This window comes from Mesoplodon densirostris, chromosome 6, assembly GCF_025265405.1.
Source record: "Mesoplodon densirostris isolate mMesDen1 chromosome 6, mMesDen1 primary haplotype, whole genome shotgun sequence".
In the NCBI taxonomy this organism is placed as follows: Eukaryota; Metazoa; Chordata; class Mammalia; order Artiodactyla; family Ziphiidae; genus Mesoplodon; species Mesoplodon densirostris.
In genome coordinates this window covers 130,084,308-130,109,331 of record NC_082666.1, presented here as the reverse complement: position 1 = coordinate 130,109,331, position 25,024 = coordinate 130,084,308, and the positions used below count along the sequence as shown (strand labels likewise).

The following is a 25,024-nucleotide window of genomic DNA, read 5'->3' as shown; positions in this document are numbered from 1 at the left end:
TGAGGTGGAGAAAACAGTTCCACTTTTTACTCTATAAACTGAGAAATGGTCAGAAACCAATGGGCGGCTTTGTGGTGTCCGGATGCTCTTGGTGTTCTAATTTTGAAAATGGTTTATAAAAATAAAATTTCACAGATTGCCTAAACTTTGAACAGATGTAGTTTTCAACTTAAGAACCCTGTGTAAGCTGTTAAAAACATAAAGATTTTTTTTTGCCTTTTTTCAAAGTATGGAAACTAAAACAGCGTCTTCTAATAACTGACAGAACAATGCTTCAGCACCATTTAGTTCCATCACAATTTGTTGGACTGCTTGCTGTGGGTGTTCCTGTGGAGGAACAAAACACTAGGTACTCTCCTTGGCTGATGGTTAGAAGATGCTGGTTGTGACATGTATACATATTATGCGATATATATAGCAAATGTATCAATAATCATCATCCACAAATGAGATCACACTGTCCTTTGCACTCAGGTTGTGATATCAGGAGCCACCATGGGCTTGACTGCCAGGAGAACGCCCTTCCGATCATCCCCAGGTGTCTCTAGACGCCCCCAAAGTCTTCCTCTGTGTGCTCACATACCTGTTTGTCAGAGGAAGTCCCCACTCTGCATCATGTGAGATCTGCCCTTGGCCTTGTGCTCCCACTTGCCTCCCACTTGCCCACCCCCTGTAAAGTCACTGGAGAAGCCACACCACCACCATCATTCCCAGTAACAGCATCAACTTCTAGCTTGTGGTGTTGCCTCTGGAGGAACCAGCACTTCAGTCCTCAACGTGCCAGAACTTTTTTGGGTCCTGGATAGACTCAGACAGGCTGGCCCTCATCTAGCTGTGGGCCATACGTCCTCACTGGAACACAGAGACCTCTGTTTCTATCGGCATCCCTTCAACAATTCCCACAACAACTGGTTATCTCCACTTTCTCATAATTTTTTTTTAGGTCATGAAAAATAATTCCATCATGTTCTGACCCTCAATCTCAGCCAAATACGGTCTTAAGGGATGAGAAAAATAAGACAAAACAAAAGAGAAAGCATGTTTTTTTTTGCCCTATCATCCTATTTTTGCTTCTGAGGCTAGGTCATAAAAGGCATTGCAGCTTCCACCTTGATCTCTTGGATGGCTGGCTTTGGGGGAGGCCTGCCACCATGTCATGACATGGAAACTCACACAGCCCTGTAAAGAGGCCCGTATGGAGGAAACTGAGTCCTCCTACCAATAGCAAGCACCAGTTTGCCAGACATGTGAAGGAGCCACTTTGGAAGATCTTCCAGCCCCCTTTGAGGCTTAAGATGACTGGTTCATCAGCCAAAATCCAACTGAAACTCATGAGAAATACAAGCCACATTGCCTAGCCAAACCACTCCCAAGCTCCTGACCCACAGAAACTATGAAAGATAAAAAGAGAGCACCTCTGTTTACAACATGGTTTACTGAATATTTTAAACCCACTGTTGAGACCTGCTGCTCAAGTAAAAGATGCTTTTTAAAATATCATTGCTCATTGACAATGCACCTGGTCACCCAAGAGCTCTGATGGAGATGAACAACGAGATTAACGTTGTTTTCATGCCTGCCAACACAACGTTCATTCTGTGACCCGTGGATCAAGGAGTAATGTCTACTTTCAAGACTTATTATTTAAGAAAAACATTTCCTAAGGCTATGGCTGCCGTAGATGGTGATTCCTCTGATAGATCTGGGCAAAGTAAATGGAAAACTTTCTGGAAAGAATTCACCATTTTAGTTGCCATTAAGAACATTCATGATTCATGGGAAGAGGTCAAAATATCAGCGTTAAAAAGGAGTTTGAAAGAAGTTGATTCCAACCTTCAGGGATGACTTTGAGGGGTTCAAGACTTCAGTGGAGGAAGTAGGGGGAGATGTGGTAGAAATAGAAAGACAACTAGAATTAGAAGTGGAGCCTGAAGATGTGATTGAATTGCTGCAGTTTCATGATAAAACTTGAATGGATGAGGAGTTGCTTCTTGGGGATGAGCAAAGAAAGTAGCTTCTTAAGATGGAATCTATTCCTGGTGAAGATGCTGTGAAGATTGTTGAAATGACATCAAAGGAATTATAAAATGACATAAACTCAGCTGATAAAGCAGCGGCAGGGTTTGAGAAGATTGACTCCGGTTTTGAAGGAAGTTCTACTGTGGGTAAAATGCTATCCAACAGCATGTCATGCTGCAGAGAAATCGTTCATGAAAGGAAGAGTCAATGGATCTGGCAGACTCCACTGTCGTTTATTTTAAGAAACGGTCACAGCTACCCCAGCCTTCAGCAACCGCTGCCCTGACCAGTCAGCAGCCATCAACATCGAGGCAAGACCCTCCGCCAGCCAAAAGGTTATGACTTGCTGAAGGCTCAGATGATGATTAGCACTTTTTAGCAAAAAAGTATTTTTAATTAAGGTATGTACATTGTTTTTTATACATAATGCTATTGCACACTTAATAGACTACAGTATAGTGTAAATAATAACTTTATAGTGTAGTATAAAGTATAGCATAGTATAATATAGTATATACTATAGTGTAAATAATAACTTTACACTATAGTATAGTGTAAACATAACTTTTATATGAACTGAAAAATCGAAAAATTCATGTGACTCATTTTATTGTGACAGTTGCTTCTTTGTGGTGGTCTGGACCAAACCCGCAATATTTCAGAGTTATGTTTGTTAAATTTGTCCAATCCAAGAGGATGGAATATCTGTCCATTTATTTGTGTCTTCTTCAGTTTCCTTCATTAATATCTTACAGTTTTCGATATACAGGTCTCAGATAAATTTATTCCTAGGTGTTTTATTCTTTTGATACAATTGTAAACGAGATTCTTTTTACATTTCTCTTTCTGATAGGTCATTATTAGTGTATAGAAATGCAACAGACTTTTGTGTATTGATTTTGTATCCTGCAACTTTACTGAATTTATGTATTAGTTCTAACAGTTTTTTAATTGTGTCTTCAGGCTTTTATATATGTAGTATCATGTCATCTGCAAATAGTGACAGTTTTACTTCTTCCTTTCCAATCTGGATTCCTTTTATTTCTTTTCCTTATCTAATTGCTGTGGCTAGACTTCCAATACTATGTTGAATAAAAGTGATGAGAGTGAGAATCGTTGTCTTGCTCCTGATCTTAAAAGAAATCCTTCCAGCTTTTCACTGTTGAGTATGATATTGGCTGTGGGCTTGTCATACGTAGCCTTTATCATGTTGAGGAACTTTCCCTTTATACCCACTTTGCTGAGAGCTTTTATTATAAATTTATGTTAAATTTATCAAATGCTTTTTCTGCATCTATTGAGATGATCATATGATTTTTTTTATCCTTTATTTTGTTGTGTGGTGTATCACACTGACTGATTTGCAAATGTTGAACCATCCCTGCATTCCTGGAATAAATCCCATTTGATTATGGTATATGATCCTTTTAATGTATTACTGATTTTGGTTTGCTAACATTTTGTTGAGGAATTTTGCATCTATGTTCATCCGGGACGTCAGCCTGTAATTCTTCTTTTCCTGTGGCATCCTTGTCTGGTTTTCGTATCAGGGTAATGTTGGCCTCGTAAAATGAGTTTGGAAGAGTTCTCTTCTATTTTTTGGGTGAGTTTGAGAAAAATTGGTACCAATTCTTTTTTGAATAATTGGTGGAACTCACCAGTGAAGCCACTGGTCCTGGACTTTTGCTTGTTGGAATGTTTTTGATTACCCGTTCCATCTCCTTACTAGTAATCAGTCTGTTCAGATTTTCTATTTCATCACGGTTCAGTCTTGGTAGATTATACATTTCTAGAAATTTGTCAGTTTATTCTAGGTTGCCCAATTTGCTGGCATATGATTTTTCATAGTAGTCTCTTATGATTTTTTGTATTTCTGTGTTGCCCATCAACACATAAATGGATAAACAAATTGTGGTCTATCCATATGTAGTCTATAAAATATAATAAAAAGTAGTACATGCAACTACGTGGGTGAGCCTCAAAATAATTACACTTGGTGAAAGAAGCCAGACAAAAAGCACGTATTTTATGATTATATTTAAAATTCTAGAAAATGCAAACTAAATTATAGTGATGAAAAGTAGATCAGTGTATAACACCAAGAGTGACCCTTGATGTAAACTGTGGACTTTGTGTGATTATGGTGTGTTCCTGTAATACATGCGCCACTCTGTGGGGATATGGGTAGTGGGAGAGGCTATGCGTCTCTAGGGACAGGGCGCATGTGGGAAATCTCTGCCCCTGCCCCTCAACTTTGCTGTGAACCAAAAACTGCTCTAAAGACATAAAGTCTTAATAAAAAATTTTTGAATAGATCAGTGATTGCCTGGGGATGGTAGAAGTGCCTAAGAAAGGAGATGGGAAGAGAGATTTCAAAGAGGCATATGGAAACGATTAGAGGTGATGGATATGTTCATTATCTTGATTGCAGTGATGGTTTCAGTAATACCTACACATGTCAAAGTATACCAAATTGTACACTTTAAACGCGAGTAACTAGTTTATTGCCTATCAATTATTCCTCAATAAAACCATTTTTAAATTAGGTTTACATGCATTTTTAATAAGATATGTAGTTAAATAATTTGGGGAGTTATTTTTTATTTGTTCTACATCTAAAGCCTACATCCAATGCTATCAGAAACACTACCATAAATATCCAAAATATTCGGCCAAAAAATATAATAGAGATATAATTAAATTATATCAAACCAGCCAAGAGCATGTAACCACTTGCAGACAGCCTGCACAGCCTTGGGGAAGAAGAGAGGAAATTGCCTGTCAGAGAAGCCTCTTTTTAGGACTAGATTAGCCATCCTCTCCTCAGCTGAAGGCATCCCACTGACTTCAAAGAAGTCTCTAGATCAGAGAAAAATAGCGCTAGGCTAAATAATTGTGTTGAGTTGAGGCTCTCTGAAAAAGATCCTCTTTTGAGCTGTAGCCATGATGACATTTATCACATCATCAGTGATAAGAGGACTTTGGGGTGGGACTCGGGAGCTACTGAAGTGCTCTTAAGCTACAAAGAGGAGAAAAGAAATGCATTTCAATCAAAGCAGAAGTTTCAGAGTCATGGGAGAGTGGTGCAATTCCTTGCTGGAGAAGTAACTGTGACAAATATGCACCTTGCTGGTGAGACTGGCTTTGCTGGTTATCAGCAATTTCTGGAAAAACCACCAGAAAAAGTGATAGCTGAAGAAAGAGAAATCTATTACTCAAGCCACCATAATACAATAGCTTAACATTGACTCAAGTGCAGCGTGTGCACTGGGGTCACACCAGTGGGCACGTATGATTGCACCCGCCACAAAGAAGCAGAAACACGCGACTGAGGTGAGGTGGCCCAGGTAATTCACATGCACAGGGTAGCCTGCCGGCCAGAGAAACAATCAGCCCCCAGATAATATGCTCAGAAACAGAATAGGGATTGAATTTTCAAGATACTGGAGCCATAGGGTCTAAAGTGTTGCTGGGGGAAAAAAAAAATTAGTGGATAGGCTTGTGTCATTTGGTGAAGCAGCAGGCTTAATAGAAATATCTACTTTCTTCATGCTTTATGATGAAGATGATCAATCAAAGCTGAAATCTGTTCCTATGACTGAGGTAGCAAAGCGATTAAGTGTTCCTGGTGACCTGATGAGTATTAGAATTAAGGAAAGATGTAGCACTGGAGAATGCACTGAAAATGACTTGAATTCTAAAGATCTCTACTACAGGGCTGAATGTGTTAAGTGAGTTAATAATTATTTGGGCCACACAGAGAAAGGAGACGTTAATACCACTTTGGGTTGAATATGGGGGCTTGTTGTTACACAAGGAACCACAGGGGGTGACATAAAAACAGGGGAGGCTCTCAATGTCATGTGCACAGAGGTGCTCAGCATAACAATTTTTATTTCATTTGTCATTCAAGAAGTACAAAGGTCTGCAGCTTTTGAAAACAGAGAAATAGAGAAATCCTTCATTTGCTTCGTACACCAGAAAATAAATGTATTCCTCAGCCACAGGAGCTACCTTCCTCTGTTACAGGAGTCCCATGCTGGGTGCAACCCTAGCGGGTGAAAACCTCTTGGACCCACCTTGAATGGGACTGAATCCTCTCCCCAACTCCCCTTTGTCCACACTACACTAGGAGCCTGGATGGAGCTCAGCCCAGGGGTGCAGAGACAGAGGTCTTCACCTCTTATTTTCTGACTGAGTTTAACCAACAGTGAGCCATAAATTGTCAGTTCCAGCCACGTGGCACACTCACCTCTAGCTACCCGTGAGCACTGCTGTTGTCACGAGCCCGTGGCTGCCCCCCACCCTGCTTGCTTCACAGATAGAGGGCCAGCAGGACACCCCACCCCCATTAGAAACAGAAAAGCAGTGGGACCGGGAAGCATATTTAGGTCAACTGTGCGTCATAGCAGGCTTCTCTGCAGAGAGCTTGAAGCTTCTCTGGAATGATTTCCACCGAAGCAAAGCATTCACTCTGTATTGGCAACAGCATCAAAATATGCCAGACTCTGCATGTACAGCCACTTAATCCATTCAAAAACATTCACGGAGCGCATATTATATGCCTATTATGGATGTCGGGAGTAGGGTTGCCAGATCCAGCAAATAAAAATACAGGGAGCCCAGTTAAATTTGAATTCCAGATAAATTCTTTAGTATAAGTATGTTCCCTGCATAAAAAGATAAAATGAGACAAAATTTTTAAGAGTTTATCTAAGCAAAAGTCAATTCAAATTAGTCAGCGCCAGACAGGAAGTGGTTAGAAATGCTCCACCCACAGGAGCTGGGGAAAGACTTAACACAGATCAGAGAAACAGCAGAAACAAAGGAAGGAAATCATTGATGGGCTGTAGCTGAAAGGTGGTTGGTTGGTTGTGATGGGCTGGCCTTAGGTTTTTTGTTTTTTGTTTTTAATTTATTTATTTTTGGCTGCATTGGGTCTTCGTTGCTGCACACGGGCTTTCTCTAGTTGCGGCGAGCAGGGGCTACTCTTTGTTGCGGTGCGCGGGCTTCTCATTGCAGTGGCTTCTCTTGTTGCGGAGCACGGGCTCTAGGCACGTGAGCTTCAGTAGTTGTGGCACGCGGGCTCTAGAGCGGAGGCTCAGTAGTTTTGGCACGTGGGCTCAGTAGCTGTGTCTCGTGGGCTCTAGAGTGCAGGCCCAGTAGTTGTGGCTCATGGGCCTAGTTGCTCCACAGCATGAGGGATCTTCCCGGACCAGAGCTTGAACCTGTGTCCCCTGCATTGGCAGGTGGACTCTCAACCACTGCGCCACCAGGGAAGGCCCTGGCCTTAGGTTTTGATCTTGTAACCTGGAGGCGTTTACAAGCTACATTTCGGTTTGCTTACACAGGCCACCAAGGCATTAGAGCCACCTCAGTCTGGTGGCCTCCTTGTTTCATTAACGAGGAGTGGCGATGACCAGAGCAGATCTCCCGAGCAGAGTTCCGTGGAGGAGAATAAAACTGGAGAGGACAGTTAGGGGCCTACTGTGGAATGTCTTCAGTAGCAGGCAACCAACCAGTATGCCACCAAAAGTTGGGTGGGCGTAATTCAAGAACCCGCTGTTTAATTTCTTTTAGGAGAATGAACTTTGTTTAGCAAAACACCTGGAAAGGACTTGTTGGTTATGGAAAGGTAAGCCTCAGTGTCTGGCCAGGAGAAGCAGAGACAGAGAGTGAGAAAGCTGACTTAGTCGGCATGAAAAGGAAGAAGGAATGACACATTCTGGTACAGCCCTGCAGAAGAGACGTTAGAGGGAAACTCTGAGGACAGCACATGTCAGGAGGCCAAAGGACAGGGAGGAAATTTTGTCCAGGAAGAAATTCTCTACAGGAGCTAAAGAACATGCAGGAAGTCAGAGCTTCCATCTTGCTGTTGTCAGCTTCGTCTCTGCCACTGCCCTCACACCTTCCAAGTCTAGGCCTCGCTGACCTACCCGAGACGTGTTTGAGAGGTGAGGAACAGTGGGTGTGTGACCCCCCTCAGCTCGGCATGACCGAGGTAGCGAGCAAGCCCGGGCAGGATGCCAGCAGGAAAGGAGGAAGGATCCCCAAACAGGACATCGAAGTGAAGGATGAATGTGTGAACCCACATCCCTGGGAAGCCACACAAATCTTAAGGAAGACAGGAATGTGTCATTTGGGGTTAATGCAATTTCATTTAAGTCTCAAAAACCAGGAATCCCAGCTAACGCCCAGCTCCACATATATGAGGCAACTTTTATCCCCAAGTCCTGATAGCTTGGGAAACAATGATTGCATGAACAGATCTCCCAGTGTCCATGCTTCCTTCTTTCTTTTCTCTTCATAACTAATTTTTAACATCTTAGCACCATCACCAACGTTTATTCAATCTCAGCAGAGATGGGCCAACTCAGATTGATTTCCTTTTCTCTTTGTTACCAGCTCGGGCAAAATGTGTTACTGGGATGTCAGTTTCACGATTCTGTCCCCGTGCACCCAGCGATGAACGTTTAAGTGAGAAGTACTGCTTTGCTCCTACCCCGTCACCTCCATGTATTTGAGTGTATAGATACATGTGTTCCCATATGTGATTGTTCTATTTCCTGCAGTGGGTGGGTTTATTCTACAATCTATGAAAGACCAATGAAATGCTTCTTGCAACTGCTTATAACCTCTCAGCTGAGGTTCCAATGGTTTCCCCAAAACTAAGTACTGATACATAATGACAGTGGCAGATTCACATAGTGTATTGTTATTTCTGGAACAATGCCTTCAGGATGGTATTATTTGGCCAGTCACCTGGACTGCTCTAGACTGTCCCTTGACTATAATAATTGACACTTCAGAAAGTTTCCTCCTGGCGGAAACTCCATTCAGAGAACAGAGCATCTGCAGTGGAGGATGTCTGATGAGTCATCAGAACATTAAAATGGTCAGGATTCATATGTATGTCAAAATGTTCATGTAACACTCCTTGCTGGAGAGACACTGGCAATTAGTTTTTGCAATTATTGTGCCGGTTCTCTTTCCCCATCTCCTGAAAGCTACCACAAAAGGGCTCGATGATTTGACATTCATTATCCCTGGAGTATGTCCATGATCTTCCTCCTTTCTTTGGAGTGTCTGGGAAATCAGCAAACCTAACCTCCAGTCAAGTATTTCGACTTGAACAGGACGTGATAAGGCAAAAGCTACCTGCCTGGTTCCCAGGTTAACTACCCTGCAGCTTCCCTGAGGTTGCTGACAATCTTCCAACTTGCCATCTCCCGCCTCTTTCACTTATTCATGTCATTTATTCTGGCAAACAATCATCCTGACCCTTGCAGCCATTTCCAATTGAACGCATCTGAACTGGTCAGTTCCTCTTTGAGTTTTCACAATAATTATTATTTCTATTTCAAAAACCCAAAGCAACAAATATCTACCCTCTAGCAACAGTGCTTTTTAAAATACTGTTTTTATTTCAGTGCCTTTATCAATAGATACATGCACCCGCTAGGAATTTCTTCATATTCATTTTATAAATGGTCTTTTCTTAACTCCACAATTAGCATGCCCAGATGGGCACACACATGTGCTAGGGCCTTTTAATTTAAAACAAAACCCAAAACACTATCTATCCCTAACTTCACAGCATTTATAGTCTAAAAGTGCTTATTTACCCAAGTCAAATAGATTTCTTAGTGACAAATCTTTCTTGCAAGCTATCAAAAATGTTAAGGCATGTCTCCACTTTATAAATCACTTCCTCATTATTCCTGGGTAATTTACCTCTGCTCTTTGCCTCTGCTTTTTGCTATTTTCTTACCTTTATTCATTTTTGTTTATGAGAGAAGCACAAAGTAGGTGAAAATTAAATATTTTCACTTTACCTAATAATTGGAATATAGGAGAAAGGTTGAAACTACAGCCAAAAATCTAATTTGAATACAAATAAAGTTTTACTATTATCAACCAGCTTTTTCTCCATTCTATCTTTGAGCCTTGTTGCTAACCATAAAAACTGTCTGTCCAAGGACAAATGATAACAGAGCGCATTTCATCCCGAACATTTGTCAGAGTGAAAGGTAAACGGCAAAGTGATACTGAAGCCTCATACTTGGATGTTACGTGTGCATGTGGTACCTGGTGCCAGGACAGAGCAGGAACCTCCAAATATCACGTTTCCTTTTCTTTCTCCAAACAAGTGGGGACAGCTCAGAGTCTGTGGCGAGGGCTAGACTATAACAAAACAACGTCGACTCTGATCATCTGTCAAAGCAAACTGGAGTCAGGGAAAAGAAGGTGTTCTGGGCCAGCCAGTGCCAGTGGGATGGCAGACAGCACAGTGATAGCAAATAATAATAACCCCTCAGAGAACAAGCCTTACACTCTCCACGTCAGGAAGCTTTGAAAGGAAGGAACACAGAGGCAACCAAGAAATCAGAGTAGTCTTCATGGCACTGTGTCTTCTCTGCATCTTGCTGATTAACTGAGCCCTACATGTGCTAACCAAGGAGTCCATGGGGGATGAGGTGGGAGAGGCCCCCCGGGGACGCTGGAGGTAGGGGGGATGGGGAAAAAAGAAAAGGGTACAATTCCACTAGGAATAGGGTATCTGGAGACTCTGTCTTCAAATCCAGCGGACCTCTAGGCACAGTTTCAGGCCCTATTTAGGATTCCGTAGCAATTTTTAAGACAAAGCAATTTTCCTAAACATCCCTAATTTTTACTTTAGTCACTTGTATCTGGGTGTATCTGGGTCTTATTCGAGTTCCCAGCCATTCTGCTCATTTTACCTTCTAAGTGCAAGGGAGAGGCTGGAAAGGGTCAATATTCACACCAGCTGGGGGCCTAAAATAAGGAATTTGAACACAAAACAACAAGAACTAGAGCCTGTGGGACACCCGCCTATGATGCTGGTGGAGCATCAGAACTGATGCTCCAGACATGGCAGTGTTCTCTCTACCACTCAGCACCGAGGGGTGAAGGAGTGTCAGAGAACACCTCATGGCAGCCTCGGCCCTTCTCCAAGACCACAGGACAAGTCATTTCACCCACGGCCAAGCCCAACACCCAGGCGTTCTGTCTTCCAATGCTGCGCTATTATTATTCTACTAGGTACAGTAGCTCTAATAGCCATAGTGCCTATTGTGAGCCAGGTACTAGTCGAAGCCACTGACAGGTGTTACTTTACTTAACCTTACAACCACTCCCCTGATGGAGGGACATACTGCTATGTTCCTTCTTCAGGCGAGGAATCTGAGGCCCAGAGAGTGTAAGTTACTAGCTCAGTCTCAAAACTGAGGAAAGGGCTGAGCTTCCTACCCTGAACACCCACACTCCCTGCCCCTAAGGAGTGTGCGTGTCTCCCTGCTCCCTCCCCCCATGGCTCCATCTGCAGAGAAGACTGGCCCCCTGGTGCTTCCTTAGCCCGACTTGACTGTGTAGTGAATTACTAAATTCTCCTGGGCATCCGGTGGCACAAAGCATCACCAGAACACAAAGTCTTGAGCTTAGTAATACTGGGCTCTCTCACCAGAACACAAAGTCTTGAGCTTAGTAATACTGGGCTCTCTCACCAGAACACAAAGTCTTGAGCTTAGTAATACTGGGCTCTCTCACCAGAACACAAAGTCTTGAGCTTAGTAATACTGGGCTCTCTCACCAGAACACGAAGTCTTGAGCTTAGTAATACTGGGCTCTCGCTGTAACTGGGAGAATAACAGCTTGTTTGTCCTCATTCTTTCCAAGATCCCTCGCTGTCCCTTGAAAGGGTTTAAGCAATTTGATACCTAAGAGCAATGTCATCATCTCCAGGCCCAGCTCCTGTAGTTCTACGTGAAAAACAAAGAATGTGTCACCGTGAAATAACAGGAGGGACGAGAAAGCGGAGAGGATTGCAAGCTGGGTTTTTTTTTTTTTTTTTACTGGCTCTGATGAATTCTCTAATTGGCACTTGGACCCCATGCCAGAAGCAGAAATGTGTGCAAGGCCTCGGGCTAATCATCTCACACCCCTCGCAGTTAGGAAAACTCCTAACTAGAGCTGCCTGAGGTTGTCTGATTTCTTTTCTTTTTTTGTCCATTTGGAGGGCAACTAAAATCCACCTTTGTGGGCACAAGCCAATAACTGACCCTCTTTTCTGCTGCACAGAACCTGAAGCGGGTGGCGGAGACCTGGATGGATGAGTTTGCCGAGTACATTTACCAGCGGCGCCCGGAGTACCGGCACCTGTCCACAGGGGACCTCTCCGCGCAGAAGGAGCTGCGCAGACAGCTCAAGTGCAAGGACTTCAAGTGGTTCATGGCGGCAGTGGCCTGGGACGTGCCCAAGTACTACCCTCCAGTGGAGCCCCTACCCGCAGCCTGGGGGGAGGTGAGGCGCCCCCTGGGGGTGGGAGTGGGCTGCTGAAACCCTCAGCTCCCTTGCCCTGTGGCCAGGGTCAGCTGAAATAATCTCGGATAAATATACGTCCTCTGTAGGAATTGCTGGGGAAGGGCATTCAGCTCACCCCTGGAGCCCCTGGCCACTGTTGACTCCCCAAATTGATTTTTTAAAAATGCACCTGGAAACTATTTATTTGAGATTAGTGAAATTGCCCTAAGAGCTTACAGAGAATGAAAATATCTGTCGTGCTCCTGTGTACATAAATGTGACCCGATGTCCACGATAAAATCCCTCCCTGTCCGCCGCGCACGCAGCCTGGTTGCTATGGGTGTGTGCAAGGACGAGGTGCCCCAATGGGGCTTGGCGGCTTTCCTAACCAGGTGTGCGATGCAGAATCAAGAAGATGCGCTTTTCCACAATACCCTGAACTGTGGCACGAGTAGGACCTCTTGGGTTCCTTAAATAAGCACCAACCTTTCCACCTCTGAGCGCTTCTTTTAAATTTTACTTCATGATCTAAAATGGAAAGAGCTGAAAGGCCCCAGCTGCCTAATTTAAAGCATCTATATTTTGGCCTATAAAGGACTTTTGTGCTGGGCCCAGTTCTGTTCAGTCTTGTTACTGTGGCCTTTTCCTCTTAGGAGAGGGTGTGCTGGAGCAAGGACTCAAATTGCATGAGGTGAATTGAGCCTGCATTTTAATCTGCTCATAGCAGGATGCTTGGGGGGGGCGGGGGCGGGTGGGAGGGATGCTAGCGCCATCCCCACGCTCAGGAGCGGACCATCTCGCGTCGTGCAGGAGCCTCCCCATCGTCGTCCTTGACTTTGTGGTGTGGGGAGAACAGGCGCTTGCCCGGTGAGTGTCTGTGGCTTGGCAGAGTTCTGAAAACAGGTGGCCCCCGGGCGTGGCAGGGGAGGCCCGCGCGCTGGGGCCGCGTCCTTGGGTGAGCTGTCCTGGCTCCGGGCAGAAAACGCATTCAGCAGGTTACACGCGCGCTGCTTGTTTTGCTGAGGGGCCCGTAGAGAGGTGGTCCTCTGCTTGACCTGGGGTACCTCGGGCACGATGGATAGAGCCAAGGCTAGCACCGAGCCTTCATCTCCTACTATTTTTTCGTATATGCACGTGGTCCTGATCTTGGGTGTTTCAGCGAGTAATTTGGTCTCTGATCCTTTGCATCTTAAAGATTTCATTAAAGCGTCCCTGGAAGATTAGTAATATTACTCTGCTGGTATTCGTTTTTGTTATCTCCCAGGGGCTTAATTTACAGCAGCAGCAATGTAAAGTAGACCCCAGAGAGAACTTTCTTAGTCCAAGGTGCTGTAAGACATAGGAATTTGTTACCCAAGAAGCAGGTGAGTTTCTTCCTCGAGTTTTTGGGTTAAGGTTATGTCTGCCGTCTTTCCCTAATAATCTAAAAACAGTCCCGCCTTAGTGACTCAGTAGGAAACTCTCCAAGAGCCCGCGGCCCCGCCCCGCCACCCCGACCCCGCAGAGTCCAGAGAGCGGGGCGGGAGCGCGCGGAGGAGAAAGAAGCCCCGCCCGCCAAGCCCCAGCTGCCTCCGCCGCCAGCTCCCGGAGGCGCGGGTGTTGGTAGCTGGCCTGATGGCTTCAAGGTAGCTCCGCGGGGCTGGAGCGCTGGCCGCGCAGGCCCTGCGCACCCGCGGTCCCAGGGGAGTCTCCGTGGTGCGCCCTATGGCGTCTGGAGGTGGTGTTCCTACTGCGCATGAGCAGGGCCTGGGCTGCCGAGGGAGGTCATGCTGCCTGCGCGCGAGGGTCTGGACCCGTACCATACGCTCGCCCCGAACGCAGCCTCAGGTACCAAGGAAGACCCTCATTTAGTCCGCTTCCTCACCAGGCAGCGCATGGTGGGCTGCATCTGTGAAGAAGACATCAGCGCTGTCATCTGGCTCTGGCTTCACAAAGGCGACGCCGAGCGAGGCCCTCGCTGTGGAACCCATTACAAGCTGGTGCCCTACCAGCTGGCCCACGGAGCCCCTGCACTAGCTCCCTCAAAATGGGGTGTCAAGTTTCTTCTTTGCAGTAAAGACTAGCCATTGCATTGGCTCCTCCTCCCATGAAAAAAAAAAGAAAAGAAAACTCTCCAAGACCTGCCAGGATCACTGTGTGATTCCGGAAGAGGTTAAATTCTCATCAGTCTTTTCCGTATGTGGAAACGTAATTTTTATTCCAACCTGGCTACTATCTAAACTACAACTGGTCGCATTTTCCCTCGTTGCCTGACTAAACCATAACCTGCATTTATAAAGCATCTTGGTGGGGGGGGAAGCATCTTGCATGGAAACAGATTCAAAATTTCCCTGAGGTTCTAGAAAAGACATAACTTTCCAGGAATAATAGAACCATCTTATGGCCAGTGGGTGATGCCAGTTTTTCACCTATTACTCTTGACTACCTCACCTCTTTACGTGGTTTGCCTGGGCCCTAGAGACATTTGAGTTCATCATCCTTGGTTTAAACAATCAGACACTGAGAAGATCAGATTTTCTTCTAATATAATGGCAAATTTCTTTCCCCAAAGCTTCAGAACAGCAAGCAAAGTAAGGTCACCTTTAGGTTTAGGGAAAGAAGAAAACGGCAAAGTAGTTCAAGCGCCAGTTACACTCAGTTACATTTGCTCAGCGAAGGGGTGGTTCTCGGCAAGGATGAAGACGAGACGTGGGAGGAAGGCAGAAGGAAGCGGACTCGGCACGTGACAGGGTTTGGGCTGGTAAAGTGCATTGAAAAATATCTATTTCCCAAGCAGGGGAGATCCCTGAGAGTAAAAGTGACGCCTGGACATTTAATGCAGGAGGCAGATGAAGTATTTGAAATGCAGCTTAATCTACATGAAATGATGAACAGTAAAGACCATTTTCTAACTATATATTGGGTAATAACCTACTTCTTAATGGTGGATAAAAATTGCTAAATGTGCAGAATATACCTGTGGACCATTTTATCTCTAAAAAAATTCAAAGTTTCACTCGTGTATTCCTTGGCCCTCTAAAAAGAGCTTTTGTTTATTAATTTTTTATTTTGGAATAATTTTAAACATACAGAAAAGTTGCAAAGAAGGCACAGAAAGTTGACATACACCTTTCACCCATTTCTTCTAATGTTAATAACATCTTACATTTGCCACCATACGTTTAACCATAGCACATTTAAACTAAGTAATAAGTATCGGTACAATACTATTAACTCGGCTACAGACTTCAATCAGATTTCACAGGTTTTTTTCTTTATTTGTTTTTTTAACTAATGTGACTTTTCTGCTGCAGGATCCAATCTAGTATATAAAAGGACTGTTCCGTTTCCTATAAACTTTAAATTAATGGCTCGAATGTGACAAGCTCCTACATAAATGTCATAGGTCACTTGCTGTTTTGATAAGAGAGTGAAAAGGGAAAGGCAGACTGTGTGGTTCTTTAAAAGCGGTGGTAGGAAGGAACCACAAACCTCCAGCAATGAAAACACAAGGCTCCTTTACAGGAGCGCTGTGCCAGGAAGCAGGGGAACGTGCTGTTTCACGCGCTTGCACTTGGAACAGTTTCCCACCTGCTCCTCTGTGCCAGCCTGATTCTGGGGAAACAATCAAGTGCTTAGGCAATCTTGGGCTCTGGTCGTTGGCACCCAGCTTGGAAAGGATGTGTTACAGACTACACACAGCCTCTAAACTGCTACTCGTTTCCCTGACAGATTCAGCTGGTTGTCGTGTGTGTCTCCTAACTCATCCGTCAGCTTCCCCCGCCCCCGACCCTGCCCCTTAGCTCGTTCTCCACTTGAAACGGGAGATCAGGCCACTGCCTCATTCAGAACCTTTCAACAGCTACCAGCTCTCGGGGTCAAAGTCAAAGTCAAATTCCTCACCTGCGCCCTGAACGACCTGCCCCTGTGGCATCCCCTCCGACCTCATCTCTTACTGTTAGCCCTCGGCTTCCTTTTTCCAGGGACACTGGCCTCAGCGCTGCTCCCCGTCAGGCCAGGCACAAGCCCACCTCAGGGCCTCGTCACTTGCTGTTCCTCCTGCTTCGATCCCAAGGCTCTTCCCTCACTCCCTTTCTCAAAAAGCACTGTCTTCGCGGAAGGCCCTCCCCGCTGTCCCCTCCGTCGTGTGCAGCCGTGCACACGGGGCCGCCCATCCTCATCCGCTCCCAGCGCCCCTCCCCCGCCCTCTCCTTCTCATCAGCATCCCTTGCTACAGAACAAGCTGTGCCATCTACGTAATTGTCGTGTTTCTCACCTACCTAGAAAGCCAGCTCCAGGACATAGGGTTCTGTTGATTTGTTGAGTTACTACTGCCTTTCAGCCGCTAGAAACAGGGCTTGGCATATAGCGGGTGCTCAATAAATGCTTATTGAGTGAATGATGAAGGAACGGAGGATTCTGGCTCCGTCACCCCCCCTGCCTTCACAGCTCTGCCCAGAGGCCCCCATGGGCAGGCCAAGCTCTGGTTCCCCTTCACCACACGGGGAAGGGTCTCCACACCACTCCCTGGCCGGCCATCCAGAGGCTGCCTCTCTGGAAAGCCTGGCCGGGAAGACAGTGTGAGTAATGAATCTCAGGTGAGTGATACCAAGGGACTGCCAGGTCCACGGTCCATGTCACAGTCCAACAAGATATGAAATATTCTCTTCTGATGTCCTAAGGCGAAGGAGAACCTCCAAAACTGAAAATCCTCCACGCCAGCAACTTCCAATCTCTCCATGCCACCTTCATACTTCAAAGGCAAAAAGAGATTAAAGTCACCTCTGACGGAGGCGTCATTCCGTCCTCTGGTCGCCAGGGTAGTGGGTGGAGTGGGGAGGTGAGGGGCCCCGAGAGAATAAAGGGGATTTTGAGCCATGGAATAAGTCGAGCATCCCTTGGTGCTATTCACGTAGAAGCAATGCACTTTCCGCAGTGTTGTGTTGGAGAAGAAACCGGGGTAAGAACAGGTTTAAAGCAGAAAACTGTTCTTAAACCAGGCACAGAGGGAGTGTGTCTTTTTGTGTTAAGATGCTAAATGAACGAAACAGAATTTCCGATTATTTTTTGCCTTCTTCCTCCTTCCCCTCCTTAGAATTCATGAATTCGTGATAGCCATTTATAGCATTCCTTTATAGTCCAAAAAGTGGAGTTCTGCAGAATCCCACATCTTCGTGTTTAAGAGGGAATAAAAGATGTAAAATAGACAGGCACGTCTTTCCTGACCAAGGTGTCTGCTTGCGGGCCTCAATGTGCCAATCTTGACACATCCGTTTGTCATCTCGCCACTGCAAAACTTCTGGAAAATATTTATTTTAAAAATTCATTTCAGTGCTGAACTCCTGCTGCTGCTATTTAAACCCCTTGCTCAAGAGTCACGTCACCCTGAATTGCGGCATCTTCACAAAGACAGGCCCCCGGAATCATCCCAGCTCACCTCCTCAGCTTCAGCTGCTCTTGACTTCTTTTCACTGGCTCTCTTCCTTCTGATGTTTTCACGGGGCACGAGGCCTTTCAGATTTCTCCGTATGGGCTTCCAGGAAAGGAAGTTTGATACTAGGAGGCACATTATCTGAAAGGCCATCTGACGGTGTGATTCTGTCTCTTTCAAACAAATTCTACACCAGGGTGGCTACTGGGTAACACAGAGGGAAAAGCAGGCTCTGGCTCCTTTTCTTGGGAGAGCAATGGCCCCCTTTCCCGTCTCCCCCCCAACAGCCTCGACTGGCAACTGGGGAACCCACAGAGGACACGTCTTGCCGCTCCCCTGGCAAGCACGCTGGGACCATCGCTGTCCTTCAGCCGCTCTCTGGCTAAACCACACCTATAAACGGAGCAGCCGTTCAGAGACGATTTGTCATTCTCTGAGTGCACGAGACTTGATCTGTCATTTACTTTCTCAGGCAGAGACAAGGCTGGTACACTATGCTAATTCATCTCTCTGGAGCTCCACAAGCAGGTTGAGAAGAAGGTAAGACTACATAAAGAATTGCATTATCCTTTGAGCTTCCACTATGTTTTTTCTGAGTTCTCAACAGCTGAGAGAGTTGAAGACAAACTTAGTGTTGTCTTCAACACTATACGTGATTTTAATTTCATATCCCCAGCTGAGCAAACTGGACATCTTAATGTCTCAAAAGTAGCAATTTGACCCATGTCCTAATAGAATCAGAGGTGTTTCAGAACTAAAAGATTTTTTTGCACATATATATATATACACACACACACACACACACACATATATATGCCAAAAACTTTCTATCTTTTTCTATTTTGTTCTTCCTTACAATGTGTATGTATTCATACTGACATATGTTTATATACATAAATACATATCTTTGGGGTTTCACATGACAGGAGTAAAGGAAATTTTAAGTGTATGTTAGCCCAATCGTGAATTCATTCTAGTGTTTAATTTTTAATAACTGGTACCTTTCTAATTTCAACAATGACACAGAATTAATAGAATTTGAGGATCACTCAGCTATTAAAGTAGGATTTCCAATGCACAGCCACAGAGAGTCAGCATTGGTGGAAAAATTCAATATAAGTTTTCCAGCCATGGACATAAGAATACCCCCACCCCACCCATTCTTTTACAAAGAGCCCAGCTGGCTTCTGGGAGAGTTCAGAGTGGTCCCTTTAGGGGCAACTGCCCTCAACTTCAAAGTCTAGTGACCATCCACAGGTTGGTGGAGGACAAGAAAAAACACAGCAAAAATATGGGCAAGATTCTTGGGGTCCTGGAATAATAGTGAGAAGATCCTGGGAGTCATGCTAAGAGATGCAGACAGATGCCAGGATGCATCATTGGGCTTGGAACTGGTTTCTCCATTTGCAGGCAGACAGTAGTTAAGAACAAGAGCAAATATTCCTCCAAGTGTCCTCGCTACGTGTTGAGCTGTCTGTCAGCAGTAGGTCTTGGCTGGCCCTGTTCCAAACTCTGGGACACACAGTTACTGCACCGCTTAGACATAAGTTGTCCCTTCCATTCACAGCTTAAAGGTCATCAGTCAGTCTTAGATTTTGTGAGTGGCCTGAAACGTAACTGTCTCTTACGTGGACTGACAGATGGGAAAAATCAGTGGTCCTGGCCTCCCCTGAAGCCACCATTCTTTCTCCACGTTTTGTTTTCTCTCCAACTATCTCTTTATGCTTTTGATCCACTTGATTAGATTTCTTATTAATTTTAAGAAATACAGGAATTTCCTTTGACCACCTTTAGATTTCCAAAACACTGTTTCTGTCCCATCAACAACAAACAAGCTCTTAGGTCTTTCCCTTTCACAGCCACATGCAAGGCTTTTTCTCTTGAGCTTCTATTGCCAATGTGAAGTCTGTTAGTTGTTCAGTTTCTGAAAAAGGTTGCCAATCCGTTAGGCCCATTACAAAGAGAAATTAACATGACAAGATAATCTCAGGAGGAGCTTAATTTTCTAGACGATCCCTAAAACAGGAAGGACAAGTCAGTTTTTCTTAGTTTTGTTCTAGACCCAAATCATGCAGAACCAGTTACACACATCAACCCTCTTTGCCCACACTTTTTTGCCAGAATTGCATACCAGTCGGCAGCAAATAATTTTGTTCCAGATCCTAACATTCAAATACTGCCATTCTGCTGGAAATAATGAAAAACCATATGGTGTGATGCCGGAAATAAAATGCTAAATTTTCTACAATATTCTTGTTTTAAAAATATACTGGGATTTCCGATGCTAAATATATGGCCGCAGCATGGTTTTGTTCAATCATAAAAGCCAGACAAAACATATAGTATAGCAAAAGAAAAAACACACACAACATGGATAACATCTTACATAAAACTGGTGACAAGGAACCCCCAGGAATCCCAGAGTAGGGTTAGTGTTACCTATACACCAGGCAGCAACAGGTCTTGTGTGGGATCACTGGGGATGAGGGGTTGGTAGGAAAGAAAAAGGAGAGTGTGGACAGTGCTATGAGCTGCAACTCAGGAATCAACAAACATCCACCCCCAAAAGAAGCCGATCCTTTACAGAATAGGAACTAAAGCAAGTAAAACTGCAAATGACCAGTGAAATTCAAAGACTCCCTCACAGGCTCCAAGCTGAGGACAAGTGCAAAAACCATAGGAAACCAGTAAGGGGCCTGGGAATTCAAACAATGCCAAAGTAGCCTCCGCCCAGTGGGATCTCAGAAATGCTCTGACACACACCCTTTTGGAAAGACAGAGACTCATTCTTTCCATTTCCCTTCCACCAACCTTGCTAAAACAACAACAACAACAAAAAACAAAACCTGCTGATCACTGGATCAAAACACTGTGGATCCCAGGGAGACTAAACTTCTAACACCAGAGAAGGAGGTATCTGAGCTGGACCCCAGGACGTGGTGGACAAGCACATGGAAAGGCAGCCTCACTGCTCTGGAAAGAAAGACCTTCAGACTCCAGACAATACAGAGTTAGATGCAGGAAGCTTTTGTGAATCAGGCTCACCCCTGAGAGACAGAGAAGTCATCATGTATATAAAGAGGCCATATTTTTTAAAATTTGTCACAGTAACAATGCAGAAGAGAGCCCTACAGAGGAATTTTCCAAGAGAACCATTTAATCTGTATGTGGAAAATAAAACCAGAGTACAAGAAAACCCCATACAAAGATACAGCAAGGATAAAGATTTAAATGAACCAAATAAAGTTCCAAGAGATGATGAAAACATCCCACAAATGTGGCCACAAAGAGGATGAAAACAGCAACATATGATTTTTAAATGAGCTAAAAGAAGCTTAAAAACAATCAAAGCTTGAAAGAACCAAACAAGTCAGAATTAGAACAGCTCAGAAATGAGAGGGCTAAACCAAGCTTCTACTGTATAACACAGGGAATGATATTCAATAGCTTGTAATAACCTATAATGGAAAAGAATCTGAAAAAGAATATATATATACCCACACACACATATGTGTGTATATATATGTGTGTGTGTGTGTGTGTGTGTGTAAAACTGATTCACTTTGCTGTACACCAGAAACTAACACATTATAAATCAACTATAGTCCAAAAAAATTTTTTAATTGAAAAAAAAGAAGACACTTGGAATGATGTGAAACGTGATGATATGAAAAGAGAGCTGAAAACTCAAGAATGAAAAGAGAAGAAAAGGAAAGAAAAAAATCTCAAAAACAAAGGCTGAATTAGAAGAAACGAAGAAGCATATAGACACCCGGGGAGGGCCAGGAAGAGCAACCAAGGCTGGAAAGGAGGAGAGTGAAATCAATAAAGTGGAAATAAAGAAGAGATAGAAGATTCTACCAAAGATTTGGAACAACAGAGTTTTAATGAAGATTTAACATCAATTCCCAAAGAAGAATGTTCCCCCACAAAATGAAAGACAACAAAGACATAAAACTATATTTAAGAAAACCTTGACAAATAAAAGATTTGAACCTACATATTAAAGGGACTATAGCTGAGAAATTCAACTGAGAACCATCAACACAAACATTTCTAGTAAACAGTTGTATTTTTTTAAATGAAGGAAAACAATTTTGTGCATTCAACCAAAAACAAAAAGAACAAAAAAAACCTAAGCCAGACTTTGAAGCACAAACATTTTGTACCAGAAAACAATGGATGACATTGTAAAGATGCTTCAGAAAATAAAATATGAGCCAAAGATTTTATATCCAACCAAACTGTGCTTCAAGTATAAAGCCAACTGAAAAATAGTTATAAACATTCAAGAACTCAGGGATTAATTTTCCCAAGAGTCTTTCTGAGGAACCTACTAGAGAATGAGTCTCAGAAAACAAAGAGATGTTTAGATTAGCTTGGCTTATGGTCTGGTACAGACTGGCTGAAAGGATAAAAGAATATGCAAGAAAACTATAAGACACTGATGAAAGAAATTAAAGATGATATAAACAGACGGCGAGATATACCATGTTCTTAGATTGGAAGAATCAACATTGTGAAAATGACTCTACTACCCAAAGCAATCTACAGATTCAATGCAATCCCTATCAAACAAACAATGGCATTTTTCACAGAACTAGAAGAAAAAATTTCACAATTTGTATGGAAACACAAAAGACCACGAATAGCCAAAGCAATCTTGAGAAAGAAAAATGGAGCTGGAGGAATCAGGCTCCCTGACTTCGGACTATAATACAAAGCTACAGTAATCAAGAGAGTATGGTACTGGCACAAAAACAGAAACATAGATCAATGGAACAGGATAGAAAGCCCAGAGATAAGGTGACCATATATGCGTGGGTTTATCTTTGATAAAGGAGGCAAGAATATAAATAGAGAAAAGACAGCCTCTTCAATAAGTGGTGCTAGGAAAACTGGACAGCTACATGTAAAAGAATGAAATTAGAATACTTCCTAACACCATACTCAAAAATAAACTCAAAATGGATTAAAGACCTAAATCTGAGGCCAGACACTATAAAACTCTTAGAGGAAAACATAGGCAGAACACTCTATGACATAAATCACAGCAAGATCCTTTGTGACCCACCTCCTAGAAAAATGGAAATAAAAACAAAAGTAAACAAATCGGACCTCATGAAACTTAAAAGCTTTTGCACAGCAAAGGAAACCATAAACAAGACAACCCTCAGAATGGGAGAAAATATTTGCAAACAAAGCAACTGACAAAGGATTAATCTGCAAAATATACAAGCAGCTCATGCAGCTCCATATCAAAAAAACAAACAACCCAATCCAAAAATGGGTAGAAGATCTAAATAGACATTCTCTAAAGATGATATACAGATTGCCAACAAACACACGAAAGGATGCTCAACATCACTAATCATTAGAGAAATGCAAATCAAAACTACAGTGAGGTATCACCTCACACTGGTCAGAATGGCCATCATCAAAAAGTCTACAAACAATAGACTGGAGAGGGTGTGGAGAAAAGGGAACCCTCTTGCACTGTTGGTGGGAATGTAAACTGATACAGCCACTATGGAGAACAGTATGGAGGTTCCTTAAAAAACTAAAAATAGAACTACCATATGACCCAGCAATCCCACTATTGGGCATATACCCTGAGAAAACATAATTCAAAAAGAGTCATGTACCACAATGTTCATTGCAGCACTATTTTCAATAGCCAGGACATGGAAACAACCTAAGTGTCCATCAACAGATGAATGGACAAAGAAGATGTGGCACATATATACAATGGAATATTACTCAGCCATAAAAAGAAATGAAATTGAGTTATTTGTAGTGAGGTGGATGGTCCTAGAGTCATACAGAGTGAAGTAAGTCAGAAAGAGAAAAACAAATACCGTATGCTAACACATATATATGGAATCTAAAAAAAAATGGCTCTGATGAACCTAGGGGCAGGACAGCAATAAAGACGCAGATGTAGAGAATGGACTTGAGGACACGGGGAGGGGGAAGGGTAAGCTGGGACGAAGTGAGAGAGTGGCATGGACATATATACACTACCCAATGTAAAATAGATAGCTAGTGGGAAGCAGCCGCATAGCACAGGGAGATCAGCTCAGTGCTTTGTGATCACCAAGAGAGGTGGGATAGAGAGGGTGATGCAAGAGGGAGGGGATATGGGGATATATGTATATGTATAGCTGATTCACTTTGTTATACAGCAGAAACTAACACACCATTGTAAAGCAATTATACTCCAATAAAGATGTTAAAAATAAATTTAAAAAAGAATATGCAAATGTTATATGGTCTGACACTGTAGAAATAACGCAACAAACAAATAAGGAAAGTAAGCGGAAAGCAGAATAAGTTCTGCTAATAAGAACTTAATTAATAAGTTAATGCCCACGGGCATTAACTAGGATTAAAAGAATATGTTTAGACACTGGAGGAGAAGGAAGAAAAGGGAAAAGACTATAACTAATCAGTGCTGCTCAGAAAAGAGTAGAATTAGGCATTACCTTAAAAAAAAGGAAACTTCAGATATTATACACAATATTAAAGGTAACCAGTAGAACAAAAATGCAAACCATGTGAAATACGAAAGATTACAAAGAGAAAAGAAAATGAATCACATAGTGAAAGATTTACTAGATACAGTAAATAAATAATATATTGATATGTCAGAGCTGAGATCAAACATATAAAGAAATCTGTTTAATAAATTCAGATTGATTAATAAAGCAAATTGTTAACTCTCTGTGGTATGAGACATACCTTAATCAAAAAGACACAGAAAGATTAAGGATTAAAGAATAAGCATAGATACACCAGGGAAGCTCAAGTAATAAGAAAGCAGCAGTTCAGATTTTAATACGAAACTTGGTAGAATACAGGGGAGCAAAAACACCTAAAAAGTAAAAAGAAGCCAAAAAAGACATTATAATGCCAAAGACTGCAGCCTATAGAGAAACAACTTTTATAAGGTAGAAATTGCAGGAAATGCAAGGAGAAAAGGACTGAAACACACCAAAAATAGGACAGCTTAACATACCTCTCTCAGTCCAAGACATAATAGGTAAACCCAAATTAATAAGATTCTATATCATCTAAAACATGTAATCAGGAATTCCCTGGCCGCTCGGTGGCTAGGACTCTGCTTCCATTGCCAGGAACCCAGGTTTGATCCCTGGTCAGGGAACCAGGATCCCGCAAGCCGTGTGGCACAGCCAAAAACACATAATAGTAAAAAAAACTTTAAAAAATCAATAATGTAGACCTATTTAACTCTGAAACATTTCTTCTTAATTC

The 25,024-nt window shown here is 43.2% G+C and overlaps 1 protein-coding gene across 1 annotated transcript in view; it reads left to right on the top strand.

The window, feature by feature from the left end:
* Nucleotides 1-25,024, top strand: part of GALNTL6 (polypeptide N-acetylgalactosaminyltransferase like 6) — a 1,098,474-nt gene that overhangs the window by 1,026,048 nt on the left and 47,402 nt on the right. The window contains exon 9 of the mRNA XM_060101558.1: nucleotides 12,118-12,339. Within this exon, the coding sequence (XP_059957541.1) occupies nucleotides 12,118-12,339 (222 nt within the window). The remainder of the gene's footprint in view (nucleotides 1-12,117; nucleotides 12,340-25,024) is intronic.